The sequence below is a fragment of the Suillus subaureus genome (genome assembly GCF_016647635.1).
Source record: "Suillus subaureus strain MN1 chromosome Unknown BJ212scaffold_1, whole genome shotgun sequence".
Taxonomy (NCBI): domain Eukaryota; kingdom Fungi; phylum Basidiomycota; class Agaricomycetes; order Boletales; family Suillaceae; genus Suillus; species Suillus subaureus.
The window spans coordinates 1846446-1861973 of NW_024538557.1; the positions used below are offsets into that span (position 1 = coordinate 1846446).

The 15528-nt window shown below is 48.8% G+C and overlaps 6 protein-coding genes across 6 annotated transcripts; all 6 read right to left on the bottom strand.

Annotated features, from left to right (window-relative positions):
* Nucleotides 1–765: 765 nt before the first annotated feature.
* BJ212DRAFT_51514 (P-loop containing nucleoside triphosphate hydrolase protein) lies at nt 766–2476 on the bottom strand. Its single transcript, XM_041343382.1, has 5 exons — nt 2247–2476; nt 2113–2178; nt 2001–2054; nt 1201–1951; nt 766–1143 (listed from the first exon to the last, which is right to left on the bottom strand). The coding sequence occupies exons 1-5, from the start codon at nt 2252–2254 to the stop codon at nt 856–858; spliced, it is 1167 nt and encodes a 388-aa protein (XP_041200259.1). The 5' UTR covers nt 2255–2476; the 3' UTR covers nt 766–855.
* BJ212DRAFT_1565524 (uncharacterized protein) lies at nt 2470–3857 on the bottom strand (the record flags this gene model as incomplete). Its single annotated transcript, XM_041341953.1, has 2 exons — nt 2470–3301; nt 3369–3857. The coding sequence occupies 2 exons, from the start codon at nt 3855–3857 to the stop codon at nt 2780–2782; spliced, it is 1011 nt and encodes a 336-aa protein (XP_041200260.1). The 3' UTR covers nt 2470–2779.
* A 1308-nt stretch (nt 3858–5165) lies between these two features.
* Nucleotides 5166–7937, bottom strand: BJ212DRAFT_1443467 (oligomeric complex COG6; the record flags this gene model as incomplete). Its single annotated transcript, XM_041337832.1, has 13 exons — nt 5166–5321; nt 5344–5490; nt 5541–5609; nt 5661–5753; nt 5805–6062; nt 6111–6186; nt 6237–6373; nt 6425–6767; nt 6821–6988; nt 7042–7239; nt 7286–7416; nt 7464–7845; nt 7882–7937. 13 exons carry the CDS (start codon nt 7935–7937, stop codon nt 5166–5168), a joined length of 2214 nt encoding a protein of 737 aa, XP_041200261.1.
* Nucleotides 7762–9544, bottom strand: BJ212DRAFT_1312136 (Dehydrogenase, E1 component). The gene is made up of 5 exons (XM_041334044.1): nt 9189–9544; nt 8799–9137; nt 8623–8742; nt 8303–8551; nt 7762–8249 (listed from the first exon to the last, which is right to left on the bottom strand). Exons 1-5 carry the CDS (start codon nt 9288–9290, stop codon nt 8088–8090), a joined length of 972 nt encoding a protein of 323 aa, XP_041200262.1. The 5' UTR covers nt 9291–9544; the 3' UTR covers nt 7762–8087.
* Nucleotides 9545–10104: 560 nt separating this feature from the next.
* Nucleotides 10105–13397, bottom strand: BJ212DRAFT_51668 (glycosyltransferase family 39 protein). Its single transcript, XM_041343385.1, has 11 exons — nt 12883–13397; nt 12423–12825; nt 12260–12368; nt 12143–12208; nt 11999–12092; nt 11761–11944; nt 11126–11707; nt 10759–11076; nt 10644–10706; nt 10548–10591; nt 10105–10498 (listed from the first exon to the last, which is right to left on the bottom strand). The coding sequence occupies exons 1-11, from the start codon at nt 13240–13242 to the stop codon at nt 10256–10258; spliced, it is 2466 nt and encodes an 821-aa protein (XP_041200263.1). The 5' UTR covers nt 13243–13397; the 3' UTR covers nt 10105–10255.
* Nucleotide 13398: 1 nt separating this feature from the next.
* BJ212DRAFT_51715 (Fibrillarin) lies at nt 13399–14974 on the bottom strand. Its single transcript, XM_041343386.1, has 5 exons — nt 14836–14974; nt 14747–14764; nt 14175–14548; nt 14038–14122; nt 13399–13984 (listed from the first exon to the last, which is right to left on the bottom strand). The coding sequence occupies exons 1-5, from the start codon at nt 14843–14845 to the stop codon at nt 13683–13685; spliced, it is 789 nt and encodes a 262-aa protein (XP_041200264.1). The 5' UTR covers nt 14846–14974; the 3' UTR covers nt 13399–13682.
* Between the last annotated feature and the right edge of the window lie 554 nt (nt 14975–15528).

Genomic DNA, 15528 nt, shown 5'->3' on the forward strand with positions numbered 1-15528 from the left:
GCGACGGAGGCAAGTGGTTTGGGTAAGAGGAGCTATAGGTGCGAGAATAGTACCACGGGGCAGAGACCCTTACTAGATTAGCCGGCCGAGATAGCCTTCTTTATGAATGAAGTAGCAGGCAAACAGCCTTGGCGTAACTGTTCGAGACCTGGGCTAGATTTGCCCGGTCCTGAGCCGATACCAGGATAGAACGGCGTCCTCAACGGACGTCGGGAAGGCACGGCTCTTGGGCGGGGTTGGTCAGGCTTAGTGAGCTCGTAAGGGCAAGCAGAGCTTTTTGGTTGAAACTAAAGTAGGACAAAGTCTGTACACTGTGAGAGCTCACGAGATTTATAATGTACAGCCTTGCGCGACCTCGATCATCAAATGGAATTTTATCCACACTGGCAGGTTCAGGGACGACCGAACACGCGGTCGAGGCTATGCAATGACACTAGCACTGCTTCACCATGGGTCTTGGCCCCGGCTATCGTCTCTCAGGAAGCCGCATCTGGGGGGGCAACTGCAGTGCAAAGTGTAGAAACGATTTCCACAAACAGGTACGATATGCATGCAGCTAACACACGATGCGAAAGAAGAGAGGTACGAAAAAATTTGAAACATAAGCTTGGCAGAACCAAAACATTTTACATGGCATACTGTCAAGAAAATTTCGCGATCATAGAATGGACGTAACAGTTTCGGAGCGGCATCGTAACAGTCTGGCCTATAAAACATATAGCAGTCTAAATGAGATCGCTGGAAAAGCATTTGTCAGAGTCTAGATCTAGTCAATCTCGTAGTAAGATACTCACGCGACATTAAGAGGCATTTCGTCAATCTGAGTGTTGTAGAATTCTGCCCGCAATCTCAGCATCAATCATGCAGTAGCAAAATGTACTCACGTTCAATATCTCTCAGCATTCTGACATCTTCTGTTGTCACAAAGTTGATGGCAACACCTTTACGGCCGAAACGTCCGCCGCGACCAATGCGGTGAATGTAGTTCTCTCTGTTTGTAGGCAGGTCATAGTTAATGACTAGAGACACTTGTTGCACGTCGATTCCACGGGCCAAGAGATCTGTCGTGATCAGGACACGAGATGAACCTGACCGGAACTCCTTCATCAAAACTTCACGCTGCTTCTGCTCCATGTCTCCGTGCTGGGTAAAAGATGCGATCAGACGGGACGCAACTGAGATAATACCGCAATTACTGACCATAGCAGATACCGTGAACTCACGAGAGTGCATCTTCTCCGTCAACCAGTCGACCTTCCGCCTTGTGTTGCAGAAGATGACGGCTTGCGTGATCGTTACAGTCTCGTAAAGATCGCAAAGGGTGTCTAACTTCCATTCCTCCTTCTCCACAGCGATGTAAAATTGCTTGATACCTTCAAGCGTCAATTCGTCCCTCTTGACGAGAATTCGAACAGGGTCACGCATGAACTTCTTCGTCACTTCCAAAACGTCGGCGGGCATGGTGGCGGAAAGGAGTACTACTTGAGTCTCCTGCGGTAACAGCTGGAACAACTCGTAGATCTGGTCCTTGAACCCACGGGACAACATCTCATCAGCCTCGTCGAGACAGAAAATCTTGATGGTGTCAGTGCGGAGAGCTCTCCGGTTGATCATGTCATATACACGTCCTGGAGTGCCGACAACGACTTGCACACCCTCCTGGAGCTTGGCCATGTCCTCGCGAACATTTGTGCCTCCAACACACGCATGACATTCGATGTTCATGTAGTCACCGAGCGCGATGACAACTTTCTGGATCTGTTGAGCCAGCTCACGGGTGGGTGCCAAAATAAGGGCTTGGCACCCTTTGATAGACATATCCAACTGCTGAAGGATGGAGATGGAGAACGTGGCGGTCTTGCCAGTACCAGATTGTGCTTGAGCAATGACGTCGTGGCCTTTTACAACGGGGACGATAGCACGCTGCTGAATCGCGGAGGGCCTCTCAAAACTACGAAATATTGATGATATAATAGTTATTAAAGGCTGAAGACACTTACCCGTAAGCGTAGACACCACGGAGAAGCTCAGCTTTCAATTCCATGTTGTCAAAGCTGTTTTACACTGAATCAGAACTTGATTCTGTAAAATCGGGACACCTGTTTGACGCACTTGTCTACGACCTGGTCCCAGTTGGACTCGATCTCATTCTCTGCAACATCCTGGAGCGCTTCTTCTCTAAATCCACACGAGTGACATATTAGTAAATAGATGAAATCGCAACAGCAGCAGGACGGATTACTCACGCTGACATGAGTATAGTCTATTTTTTTTGTATCCAAGGCTCGACTACTGTAGTCGATTATGCTTGGATTGTAGTGGGTTGTGTCCGGTGAGCGTATCGATTAACTTCTGCGAAATGATCAAATTTTCCGCATCTTCCTTGGGTCGGTGGCTGAAGCGGCAAAAGCCGACGTGTTTAAAGCTCCGATATTTACCTCCACATGGCAAGGGCCGGTCGGTGAGATGAAACGTTATGAAAGTCTGCTTCAAACTCTGTTCTTTCACAAGTACTGCACTGAACTAATATCGCCTGGAATTTGTTATGTAAATGACATGAAGGCTATGTACGTTATGTGAAGACTGACGTGACATTGCAGACGAGCATAGCTTTCATGTCAATCTCCTTGTGGACTCTGACAAATCTCTACCACATGCACAGTATGATATATATCCCATGCCAATCACAAGTCTGCCGTGACTAGCTTACAGTACAAGTAACCTATATATCGCTGACAATCGAACGCTGACGAGTCCAGTATGTATCACATGACGTTCGTTATACTCTTTCAATCGACCAACCCTCCCATCCTTCCCGTTTCCCAATGCAAGGTCCTTCCTGCAGCGTGAACGCGACGCCGTCCAACTTGGCCATGATTTTCGCGCTGATGACAGCTGCAGCTGGTGGTGCCCAGCTTGCCGCTACGCACTTCAGCTTTCCGTGCCCGAAGGCATACAGCTGATCCCTCTTAGGAGCGGAATGGCTCGCGTGGAACCGCATGGGATTGAAGGATTCAGGATCACTTCCGAAGACAAGAGATTTCTGTGCCTCTTCGACATCTGCCACATCTACGGATGGGACGAAGGGCCGCTTCCACCATGGGACGACCACGGCGCGAGTGATGTGACGAGTCGGGGGATGGAGTCGGAGAACCTCACTGACGATCGCCTCTACACTAGGCTGCGCGCCTGTCCCTTCGTTTGCAAAGGCGCGGAACTGATCGTCAGTGGGGTTCTCATTATATGTCATAAATGCATCGCGCAGCAGACAATTGCGGTTAGAATATACCACCGCAATTGCCTGCTACGCGCCACATTGTCTCGTACGCGGGGATGATGAGGTTGAGGGGATTGGTTCTGTCTGGAACCCATCTGATGATGTGATGGTTGATACGATCGAGCACTTCCGTAGTAAGACCAGTGCTCGATTTGGATTGTGCCCAACGATCATTGATGGCTTTGGTCACGAATGCCACGTCCGCAGGGTCAAGATCTTCAATATCTGTGCCCAGCAGACCTGCCAATACGACACTGAGCGTGACAGATCGCACGAAGGTGGCGTAGTCGAGGCTTTCTGCATCAAGGAACCTGTTTACGCAGGATTCGGTGACGTCAACGAGCCTCGACCATCCATCTTTCGCGGTGACGGCGGTTATTAGAACTTTCGCTTCGCGAGTGAAGACATCATGGATGCCTGGGTCATCACTGACGAATGTGCTGGATATACCGAGCGCTTTCACTAAACGCTGATTGGGTATGGATCTTGCGCGTAATAACGCGGAAATGGGAATATCAGGGGGATTCAGCAATGTCCTGACGGCGCGGACACTGGTGTGTATCCTTGTTCTTGGGGCCATGAAAACTTTGGCGAGGGTTGCCGCGACGGCGACGGCAGCGGAGAAAATCAACAAGATACTAGTATGAGGCATTGCGGAAGTCAACTGAATGGAACTTCTATGCACCTGTTACCTCAGTATTTATCCAGGCGGCTCGTATCATCTATTCTCCGATCGCTAGCTTTTGAACCATGCGTGCGTAACTTTCTGACTAGAGTTCAACACGTTTGTGACTCGGATTCTGATATCACGCGTTGTTTTCTCAATTGTGTTTTAATAACCGGAGCTCGAGAACATTCGAGCTAACGACTAAGTATACACACTTTCAGGGAACCTTCACTTTGTTGTTGCTGTAGAATTCATTCGTGACCTTTCCCGTCATCAAAACTCTCACGAAATGATGTTTCTGTAGGCGTATTGCCCGCAGCAATGATAACTATGGCACTTTCTGGTATGTTCTGCAGCATGCGCTTGTGACCATCAATTCAAATCCTACAAAGTCCTCCTTGGATTCCCGCCGAACCCTAATCTATTAACACGAGGTGCGCAAAGAAGCAGCCTACAGTATGTAATACTCGGGTCCATGCATCTGTACCCCTCTGTAACCGTTGCTTTCACGTTAGATTTCATTTCCTGTGCAAAACATGACCCCATAGCAAGTAGACAATTTACCTGGAAAGGGACTGTGGGCGTGTTTTAGGCTCTAGAATCCAGGAGTGCTACGCTCATAGTGACTATGAGTGTTTATTACGTTCTCCCTCCATATGATCATGATACCTCCACAGTCAGCCCCGCATTCAACTCGGACATGATCTGACTTTATCACTAGTCAAGTGATGCACTCCGAAAAGAGGTGAATCAGCGCTGACGAGTCGCGGCTGTCAAAACTGGAACAAGAAACTCACATCAATAAGTCCGCCTTATCGGAGCCTCCGCTGCGGGGTGCTGTATTACGTAGCCTTATCACTGCAGTCAGTGGAGTCTGAATGATGAGGATAGGAAGTGCCGTGATTCAGTGGGCTTAAACGGATCCCCAGTTCTTTTTCAAGACAAATTGTTCCGTTTGCGCTTATCCATTGGCTACTCTTGAATATGATCTAGGATCTTGCCGGCGACAGAGAGGTGGCAATGGGCTAAAGAAACGTGCCCTCTTGCAGTGATATGTTGGATCTGCTCAGTGGACTTCAGACTGTTCTGAAATGGTTTAAGGGTACTCATATCGTAGATCTGCAAGACGCATCTGATGATCACGATGTTATGTGTCTAACTCCATACGGGCATGCCGTTAACAGATGCTGCGGATCACCTCAGGAGTATGCGCCAATCAACTCAGTCCGCCGCGAATTCCTCGCTTTCCTCTTCTAACCCGAAGATAGCCCACAGCACTCCAGCCTGTCCAAACGGCCTCTCCATGCCCAACAAGGTACTCGCAGCTTCGTATCTGTTCTCCGGTTTTCTTACTTCCTCACAGAGTTGTGCGTAGGCCTTTGTCACGCGAGCCAGAGACACGCGGTGGATGGTAGAAGTGCAGGGACGGAGATGTCAATGCTGATAGACGTGGTGAATGCACAACTTCGGGGCTGGAGAGCCAGAGAGAGAATCTCGCAAGGGTAGGCTGCAGCTGCTGCGCAGGAAGCACGTGGGAAAGCCGATCCTGTAACTGGTCTAGTGGTGCACGAGTTGCGAATAAGATAGTGAACTTACAGAAGGTGACTTGGACTTGATGATAGCGACAGTGTCGTATAACGAGGCATCCCTGAGGATGTTCTCGTACTGTATGACAGCTGAGTAAAAAGTGGACACAACATGAAGAAATAATCCTACATGCTCGTCCTCCAAAAACTTCACCCTTTTGTCGATTTTTTCTTGGATGGTGCGTCGTTTCTCTGAAGTGAACTCGAACGCCTCCAGCACGTTCTAGTTCGATTAGCTAGCTGTAACAAGAGTGCAACAGGTGTAGAAACATACCTGGAGATAACACCAACAATTAAGTACGAACACCGCCCGATCCCACTGCGGGCGATACCTCGCCTTCTCCTCAGCCGCAGCAGCACACATTTCCATAGCAGGATCGAGCATCACATCTAAGATGCGGTTGAAGGTCTGTCCAGGCTCTGCAGTGGTGTCATCGAGAAGAGAGGAGTCATAAACCTGCATGATTTCGCGGAGCAGCTGGGCATGCTCTAGGATTGGGAGCGGTGGCGTCAAAGATGAGTCGTCTGGGTCCTGGTAATCGCTTGAAAAAAATGAAACAACACATTGTAAATAACTTACCAAGGAAATTCTCAAGAGTGCACGACCATGGGCTTCGATAGCGTCGAAGAAGACTTTGTAGCTCACATCTGTGATTCTACCAGGAAGAATGAGTAAGTGCCAAGTGGGCTAGAGCAAGCAACTCACTCGCTCAGAGTCGTTGACAGAAGAGCATCCTCCCCGATAGTGCGCCGCATCGTAAGCATGTAGTATTGAAGTAGATTCGCAACTTTGTATGATACTATGCTACTTTCCTGCGAACGCACAGTCTGCTGCACGCGCACCTGTGAACACATGTGAGACTCATTTTACTGTATGACAAACGACAGACAGACCTTGAGTGGCACGCACAATTTCGTTACTGCAGAGTTAAGCAGTTCCTTCACCCATCCCTCTTCTTCACTCCCTCTAAATGTCCGTACGGCGCCGACCATTCTCCTTGTCCTGCCGTCGTCTTCTTGCCCTCCTCCAAGACCAAACAGGCTTTCCAGGAATTCACATTCTGCAGCGATAGCTTGATGGACCCACGCAAGCATATCACCAACGTATCTGATAGGGTCATGCGCGTGCAATTCAATGGGACGCGGAAGACCCGACGGGCCACCTCGAGTCAATGCATCCAGGAATGCACTCAGCAGACCTGTCTGGCGGGTCTGCGTCAGGAAAGCAAGAGCTTCACTGTGGACAGATATTGAAGAGAGACTACAAATCTACCAATAGTGGGCACATACGAGAGTAACTCTGGACGCTGAGAGAGGCGGCAAATGGCTTGCTGCATAGTCGAGTCAACTTCCAGCTGGGTGTCGCGTCCCATCTGACGGAATTCAAAAGAACACCAGCGATATATCTTCTCGTAGCCTTGTTCCAGGTAGGAAGAAGTGGATGCCATAATGTCCAGTCTGCAAGAACGCTATTCACATAACATCACTTGGAGTCGCAGAACACTGCTTACCCAGCTTTCGTTGGTCCGTCTTCGCCCGACATGAGTACTCTGCAGTCATTACGGATATGCTCTGTCTTGTTCATTGCCTCAAAGAAGCGGGGGCCAATGGGAACATCTCGCGAGGTCATGGCTTCTGCCTCTTCATCGTTTAGCGTGAAGCGATTTAGGAAGAGCATAACAATAGATTTGCGTATTTCAACCTCCTCCCTGTATTATTCGTCAGGAAATACCTTCCAAGGCACAAATATCATACCTTTCACTCCTCAAGCTCTCCGCGCGATCAAGTAGAGACTGGCTCGCCTCGCTTGATAGCCTCAGCTGCGTCTCCGCTTCGTCACAAGCAACGCGCATGGCAGCGACATGATTCTGCAGCTCATCAAGTTTCTAAAGCTTTGTTAGACGAATCTCAATGATGCATTTGACCAACACACTTGATCCACTTCGCTGAATGCTTGAAGAAACTGCTGGCTTCCTTGTGCAAGTTTGTTCTCTAGATCTCGACGAAGATTCTTGCGTGCCCTTGACGCGGTCTCGTTCAAGCATTCCCTGTGGTCCTCTCCGACTGGCCCGACATCTGCATCCTCATCACTCCAATCATTGTCTGAATCTGTGCCGTTGGTCTGTGCTTTAGAACCTGATACTGACACTATGGTCTGGGTTCCATATAGTTCTGACAGTGTCCGGAGCGCTTCTGTTGTTGCCTCATCAGTAAAATTTGTACCCAAGATCTTACGCAGGCGGATTGTTATTGGGTTCCGAGTCTGCGACGCAGAAACTGGGGTGCCTGCATTTCGAGACGGGACAGACAAGGAACTGGGTGAAGGTGCAGGTGAGCGTGCTTGAACGGACATACAGTTCCAGTTCGGCAAAGTCTCCACAATATGAAGACCGTCATCAGAATTCATTTACAAATTCCACGAGGCTGTACATCGAAATCAAAACATTCATAGCGCAAACATAAGGCGTTCATTGGTGGGGGTCCATCGATGAGTATACCTAACGTAGAACATAGCAAATGATAAAGTCTAATGTATTACTAACGAGAAACCCGCCAATCAGTAGTGGTGCACCTCCTCACGCTCACGACCACGCATGGATGATGGCGCCGTGCCCTTGTAGTAGATGTCTGTCCAGAGGTCCTTGGCCAATGGCTCAGGGGATTGTTTAGCTTCCTCAACAGCCTGGTCAACCTCGGCCTTGGCGTCCTTGTCAAGTTGCTACGCGAACATGATTGTCAATATAATTCAATGAGAAGCAAGTTTCGACAGACCTTGAGCTCCTGCTCAGTGGCAAGACCCCACTCCTCGATGTAGCGTTGGAGACCGCGAATAGGATCCTGGGTGCTACGCATCCGCTGAACCTCCTCACGGGTACGGTAGGTGGTACCGGGGTCGGACATCGAGTGACCGCCGTAGCGGTAAGTGACGAACTCCATGAGAAGCGGGCCATTGCCTTCCGTTACCCACTTGCGAGCGTATTGCACAGCGTGCTTGGAGGCGATGATATCCATACCGTTGACCTGAAGACATTCGAAGATAAGTGAATATTCAAGTCTTGCAAGGACGAGAGGAAATGTGTTTACCTGGATACCGGGATCTTGTCACCGCGAGTGAAGTATTCGGTGTTGGATGAACTGCGCTCGGCAGAGGTACCCATTCCATACTTGTTGTTCTCGCAAACGAAGACAGCGGGGAGACCCCAAAGTTTAGCCTATGCGCGAGAATCTTTATCAGACAGAGTTCACCCATCACCAAAAACATTCATACCATGTTGAATGCCTCGAACACCTGTCCTTGGTTACTTGCGCCATCACCATAAAGAGCAAATGTCGCGGTGTTCTTGCCCAGGTACTTTTGTGCGAACGCGATACCAGCTCCTATGGGAACCTGGGCACCGACGATACCGTTGCCACCGAAGAACGAGGGTGTGAAGATGTGCATAGAGCCACCCTTGCCGTGAGACATACCAGCCTGGCGACCAAGCAGCTCAGCAATAACACCCTTAATGGTGCCGCCACGCATAACAGCGAAGGGGTGACACCGGTATGCAGTAATGACACGGTCTTCAGGCTTAATGCCATACTCAAGACCAACGGAGACAGCTTCCTGGGAACGTGGTCAGCAATACTATGTTGTTCGACTGAGAATACTGAATACCTGGCCAATAGCTAAATGGCAGAAACCGCGAATAAGCTTAGCCTTATAGAGGGCATCAGCAGCCATTTCCATCCGACGCATCGTTTGCATGTCCTTGTACATTTTCAGAAGCTCATCCTTTTTCACCTCAACCTCAAGAGATGGAGTCTCGCATTGATATGTGCGGAAGGACTCCTCATGGAGTTTTACGGTAAATGGTTTTGAGTGATCCTCGATGGTTTCTTGCAGTTGAGTGGTGTCTGCGGACGTTTGAATGGCCCGCGCAAAGGCAGGCTGTTAAAGAAAGACACATGAAGTTAGTTTTCTTATAAAATAAGGAGATTGGTTAGACTGACGATACGGCGAACAGCAGGACGGAACCGTGCAAGAGAGGCCATTGCTAAGGACGGCGACGAGGAGGAGGACTAGGGAATAGAAAAGAGCTGGAAGAGAGGAGGACGTGTATGAACCGACGAGGGGGACGCGAACTTTGACCTCCCAAAACTGAGTACGTAAAGTCGGGCTCGAGCGGAAGGAAATAATTCTGTCTTGCACAGCCACAATCCACACCATATCCAGAAATATTAATAAATCTAAATCGGCCGCCTGCAGAGCATACTTAATTACTAGTGGTGCGATCCTACATTATCATGACTCCATATTCGAATTATTGTTGTATAAGTCTTGTCTAAGCACTCAACACCCTCAGGCTGACGATGGTCTTATCAAAATCATCACATCGCTTTCTATCACATTGCTGGTGAGAGCTGTCGCACGTCCCATGTGAGTATTGAGCTGCTTTGCATGTGACCTGGCGCCCGCCTCGGGAGACATTGGTTGGTCATGCGGTCGGCAGGGTTCTATACCAAACTTCCTCCTCAAAGCCATCGATGTATTTGAACGCAGTAGTATCATTCAAAGCCGCTGAGCTTTGATGCTTCACGAGCGAAACCAGCGAAATTGGGATGATTCATTGCACATAGTAGCAAACATATCAGGCCTCTCACTGAGCAGGCACTGTTGATAAACAGAGTCCGCCTGAGAACAAATCTATGCATTATATATGTTCCATGTCTATCAATCGGAAGTTAACCGAGTCCTCGGAAATAAACAAGACATCGACTTACTTTGCGCCACAGGAGGCCCCAGTGGTCATTGATTGGTCCATCAATACCCCATGCCATTCCCCTGAACCACCAGAAGTTTCCGACGATCAGGAATGCGCAAATGCCGAAAGCAACACGCTTTGTACTCTCCTTCCAGCGTGCGGAGAAAATGAAATGGTCAAGAAGGTGAGCGAGCATGAGAACGGAAAAGTAAAGAGTGGGAAGCTAATCGATTGGTTAATAGGAGCCTTCCAACTTCAACACAGACACGTACATAGTGATGAAGATATGTGACACGGCCCATGATAAAGAACGGGGCTTTAAAGCGAGTTGTGAGTCTCTAAATTGAACAGAGATGTTCAAGGCTCACTGTAATGCAAGAACCACCCATAACCAGCAATCTTTCCAACATACAAGAAATGATCCCATTGTTCTGAAACGACGGATCAGCGCATGCTTGTGAGATAGATAGTAAGTGAGCTTACGAGGAGTCATATCAACGTACTTGCGTTGGTGGCGCAGTAGGTAAACAGCGAGGGCAATAGCAGAAACTATCAAGCTGGCTCCACCGCCCCACCAGATCACAGGCGTGCCAAGAAGGTAGTACTTTGTTTGATTATCGCCCCAGCCACACATCCTGAGGCCTAGCCGCAACCAAGGCCAGTCGGTGGGAGTCGACGCAAGGATATCTTGCATGTCCGGATCGGGGATAAGTGCATTGTTGGAAGTCATCATGGCCACATTGAGATGCCAGAAATCGCGGAGGAATGGGGACTTGTAAAATTTCGCATCACCAGAAGGCACTGAAACAATAACGTCAGGGCTACATCAGAAAATGGCACTGTGGCTCACAGCGGTCGTTCCAGTGACTCTCCACGTTCCAGTATGTGTGCATGTCTTCTGGGTTGTTCTCCTTGGTGCAGCTGACCTCAAGCTGTTTAAAGCCCCACTGAGGTAGGACTGCATTCGCAGCGTACAGGTAGCATCCCAGTGCCTGGTGTTTGAACCTCAATCTCGTTGTGAGTGAATGGATTCTCGTCACGTGCTCCTTGGTGCCCTGCTTGATATCATCGACGACCTCGACGACCCAATAGTCGTGGAAATCTCCAACAGTCGAGTTACCATAGCCAGAGACTTCATTGTTAAGCTTCGTCACGGGTGCTGCCACTGTGTGCGAGTGCAAATTTCGCGTTGTCGGAACATGCTGCAAGCGGATGACGTCACCATCCTGGAGGAACTGCAACTCGCCGTTTGGGTTGTATTCAGGCGCTTCCCAAGTGGGAAGGACAGTCCAATGGTTGTTGTCATCTTTGTAGTGATAGCAAGTAATCTGCTGCTGGCCTGAACCAACGGGATAGGTTTGAACGTGGGAGTGCAGGAGACCTCCACCCCAGCCCATGCCTTTCAAGGTAATTTTTGAGCCAAATGCAATCTCTGGGTGTCTCGTCAATGGTGTTATTCCAATGTACGCAAGGAATCAAACCAACCCCTTGGGTTCTTGCCAAAATCATTACCGACCAAGTGGGCTTGGAATAGTGAACTCATCGTAGAGTCGCCAGGCCCCGAATGGTTTAGGATCATGAAATGTAGCTTGAAGGACAACATATATACCAAGATCGGGAGGATAATTAGGCAGAGCACGCGAGCCGCCCAGTGTCGAATTTGATCTCGCTATTGAAGGTGTCAGCTTATAAGAGCAGCTTCACAAAAAGTGGCCAGCCTGACATTGGTCATACGAAGATCGCCAAATTTCTCCCAGAGATCCTCGATGGTGTACAAGCCAACCACAGCAGTCACGAACAATCCGATCCATTTCACACTGGAATAAGTCAACAAAAACGCAATTGGGAAACGGAGAAGGTGCCAGACCTAGTCACACAGCCGATGGAAATACCTGTAAATGCAAGCCACATCCACCAATCGAAAGAGAATGGCCTGTTGCAAGTTTAAGTATTAAGCCGCATGCATGACGCATCCGATACATACTGATATTGTTGGTTGTGAAATTTGGTGAGCAAAAAGACCGTTGTGAAAGTAAAGAACAGGAGCATGGAATCCAGTAGAATGAACCGCGATATACACAACCAGGCAACATCTGCAGGCGGAACATGAAGCGCCAGCGGCGTTTATTTTCAGACCTGACACTCACCGCACAAAACCATAAGCGCAACCAGATGGCAAGACCATGAGCTCATTCCCAACTCAATTGCAGTATACCACCCCAGCGGAACCAAGGCCACACCGAATGTCGCCATCATAACCCGCATAGCCACGTACGGGACATTTTCGTCGTACTCCACTCCGCTTTTAAACTCGAAGTGTCCATTGTAACCCGACAGCAAACCTGCAAGGCCGACAAGCATCTTCCCGAGCGGAGGGTGAACATCAAAGTAAAACTCGCGTTTGAGGTAATGCGACCCGAACTTGCCAAAGTGCGCCTCGTCCCAAACAACGATGTTAGCATGACCTATTTTGTGGAAGCGGGTCCAACACGAGAGCAAAGTGTAGATGACAGGCGGGAGGTGCTCCAGGTTCTGATAAATGAATTCACTCTGAGCGACGTTCAAAGTCAGGATGCGCAGTAGGTCTTAGCAACGAGGGGTACGTACGATCGAAGTTGGAGGCGGAGGCGGAGGCCTGTGGATACGTCCGCTGCTGACACGACTCCTGGCAGGCCTTGTTTTTGAGTATACATCCTTTCCGTCGTCGTCGTAGTGCATTTCACTTTCATGTTCATCACCACTCATAAACCCGCCGCTGCTTCCGGGTCCTCTAGCCACCCTCCGCCTTGTCGACGTATCCTCGTTCATGTGGTGTAACGGCAATGATTCCTCGTGTTTGTAGTTTTGAGAGGTTTTAGAGTAAGATGGATGCGTGGCAGGATAAGGAATTTCTTCAAATTCAGAAGACGTGCGTAGAGGTGTACCAGGTGGTGTACCAAAGTCTATTTGGACTTGAGGGGGTCTCATTTGCCCTCTTCTCAGTTCTGCGATATTTTTTTCCCCGACCGAACAGCTCTATGGAGCCTTTAGGAAGTTGATAGAGAATCTTGCGGAAGTGACTAACTGGCCCCGGTTCAAACGTTCACGCATTCCCGAAGCGTCACAACCTTACATGATACCAACCATTATATATGAATTGGAGCATTGCCTATTGATGTGACACGGCGCGGATTCACATCCACAAAGGCTTGTAGTTCAGATCAGATACAGAAGTTTCCAATAATTAGATAAAAACACAAATTCGTATCGATGGTATGAGCACAAATACTTTTTACGAAAAACGATGATACCAGCTACTGAACAAGATAGCCAGCAAGTGCATGTACATTTTATACGTGTCGTTGGTATTGAGCTATGTGATCAAGCAATGTCAGGCATAAATAGCAACCAAAAAGATGAGGAAACTACTAACCGGCAACCATAGCGTGGTCACGCTCGTACGGCTCGAGCGTAATTTGTTCAATAGGCTTGAACTTGTTTTCTCGTAGTTTTTGTACTTCCTGCACAAAAACGGCGGAGGGTGCTGCTGTTGAATCTATACAGCTAGCTTTGATGGAGATGACCACATGGCCACCATCTTTGAGGAAGAATTGCGCATTATGGATAACAATACGTGCTTGATCAGGTTGTGCAACGTCTGCGAATATAACGTCTACAGTTGACACCAGCATGCGGTACCTGTTAGGAAGGCGAGCGTCCTCCACGATAGCTATAGAAAACATTGTTCTCCTCAGCTGCAGCGGGCGGTTTGGAAGTACTCACGAATGACGTTTGTTCGCTTTTTGGCCATGTTGATCAAATCGCGCCCCGATCGTGGCGAAAATTCGACAGCATAAACAACACCTTCCTATAACCATGTTTAACACCAGCATTGTTAGAAAATGAGGAGCGTGACTCACGGGCCCAACAATATCTGCTACGTGACTTACACTCGTGCCGCTAGCAGCACCGAGGTACAGAACCTTCTTTCCAGGTTCAATGAAAATCTTATCCATACCGCCCAATACACCTGCTGCCAACTTACTCCGGAAAGGATTCCATACGCGATACTCGACCTTTGTATCATCGACACCACCTTCAATGGATATCCGCTTCTCACCATAAACACTTTCTCCTGGGACAAGGTTCTTCGTGACAAGTAGATGGTCTTTCCCTTTGGCGATGAAGACACCTGGATGTCTATGAGGCTCGAGAATAACCTTCGCACCACCTCTGGCTCCACCACCGGGGCCTCCACGACCACGACCACGACCACCGCCCCGGCCACCTCCACCTCGACCGCCGCGATCTCCACCCCGCCCACCACGACTTTGGAAACCTCCACCGCGACCACCGCCTGAAGAGATTAGTTCAAAAAGGCATGATATAAAGTGAAACACCAACGTACCACGACCGCCTCCTCTACCTCCTCCGCCTCCTCCTCCACGTCCACCACCACCTCCCCCGCGTCCTCCCCCTCTACCAAATCCACCACGATTTCCTGATGCTCCTACAAGTCATAGATTAGACAAAGAATACAATCAGAAGATTTCCTAGACAACATATAATATGCAAACATACCAAATGCCATTACAAGGTGTGCAAATGACCTTACAGTGTGGTCTTCAAAAATTTTAGCGAAAGTTCGTGCCTGTTCGTGCGTGATTGATACATACTGTGACGTTTCGTCACGCTCGAGTTAAGTCGGGATAGGTCACGGTGCTCTTTGGCTGCTCTCTCGACAATCTCTCAGTTGACAAATCAACAACCTCTTATTTGATATGATTTTGGCGCTGTAGAACGGAAGATTACTGGTCATAACTGGTTCGACGTTAACCATGCACAGACTTGCTACATGGGAATGGATATTACAGTCATCCCACACCAAATTACCAATTTGCAAGGAAGGTCTGAGGTAGCAATCTGCTGGCGTTGCAGATATCTTCTATTTAAAAGGGGATTCTGTGTCACTGGTCAGGTTCTAGTCGCCATGAAGAGCAATTCCAGCACATAAAATCAAGGTGTCTTCCTACTGTCCTCTTCAGACTGATTTCATTCCATATATCGCATCCTCACAAACAATGCGTTTCCCAATTGTCCTCGCCGTTGTTGCTGCTTTGACAGCATCAATATCTGCCAGGCCTGCCGACGCCGACATCGACGCTAAAGTATGTCCTCTCTTTTGCGTGCGGCAATCAAATTGCCAGAACTGCCCTGATAAAAACTGCGTGAGTATGAGTAGTTTGCATCCTGAATTTATCTACATAACTCACC

Bases quoted from the DNA above. Each gene is read 5' to 3' on its own strand.
- BJ212DRAFT_51514 (XM_041343382.1), bottom strand. The intron at 1,952-2,000 runs GTAAGTGTCTTC...AATATTTCGTAG, and splicing joins CGTGGTGTCTACGCTTACGG to TTTTGAGAGGCCCTCCGCGA. The intron at 1,144-1,200 runs GTCAGTAATTGC...TCTTTTACCCAG, and splicing joins AGTTCACGGTATCTGCTATG to CACGGAGACATGGAGCAGAA.
- BJ212DRAFT_1312136 (XM_041334044.1), bottom strand. From the start codon at position 9,290: ATGTACAAGGACATGCAAACGATGCGTCGGATGGAAATGGCTGCTGAT. The intron at 8,552-8,622 runs GTATCCAGGTAA...GAATGTCTTCAG, and splicing joins CTCGCGGTGACAAGATCCCG to GTCAACGGTATGGATATCAT. The intron at 8,250-8,302 runs GTCTGTCGAAAC...ATGTTCGCGTAG, and splicing joins CCACTGAGCAGGAGCTCAAG to CAACTTGACAAGGACGCCAA.
- BJ212DRAFT_51668 (XM_041343385.1), bottom strand. From the start codon at position 13,242: ATGAGACCCCCTCAAGTCCAAATAGACTTTGGTACACCACCTGGTACA. The intron at 12,209-12,259 runs GTATGTATCGGA...AACTTGCAACAG, and splicing joins TTTCACAACCAACAATATCA to GCCATTCTCTTTCGATTGGT. The intron at 11,708-11,760 runs GTTGGTTTGATT...CGAGACACCCAG, and splicing joins TTTTGGCAAGAACCCAAGGG to AGATTGCATTTGGCTCAAAA.
- BJ212DRAFT_51715 (XM_041343386.1), bottom strand. The intron at 14,123-14,174 runs GTGAGTCACGCT...ACATGGTTATAG, and splicing joins TAGCAGATATTGTTGGGCCC to GAAGGTGTTGTTTATGCTGT. The intron at 13,985-14,037 runs GTGAGTACTTCC...TGTTTTCTATAG, and splicing joins AAAGCGAACAAACGTCATTC to CTATCGTGGAGGACGCTCGC.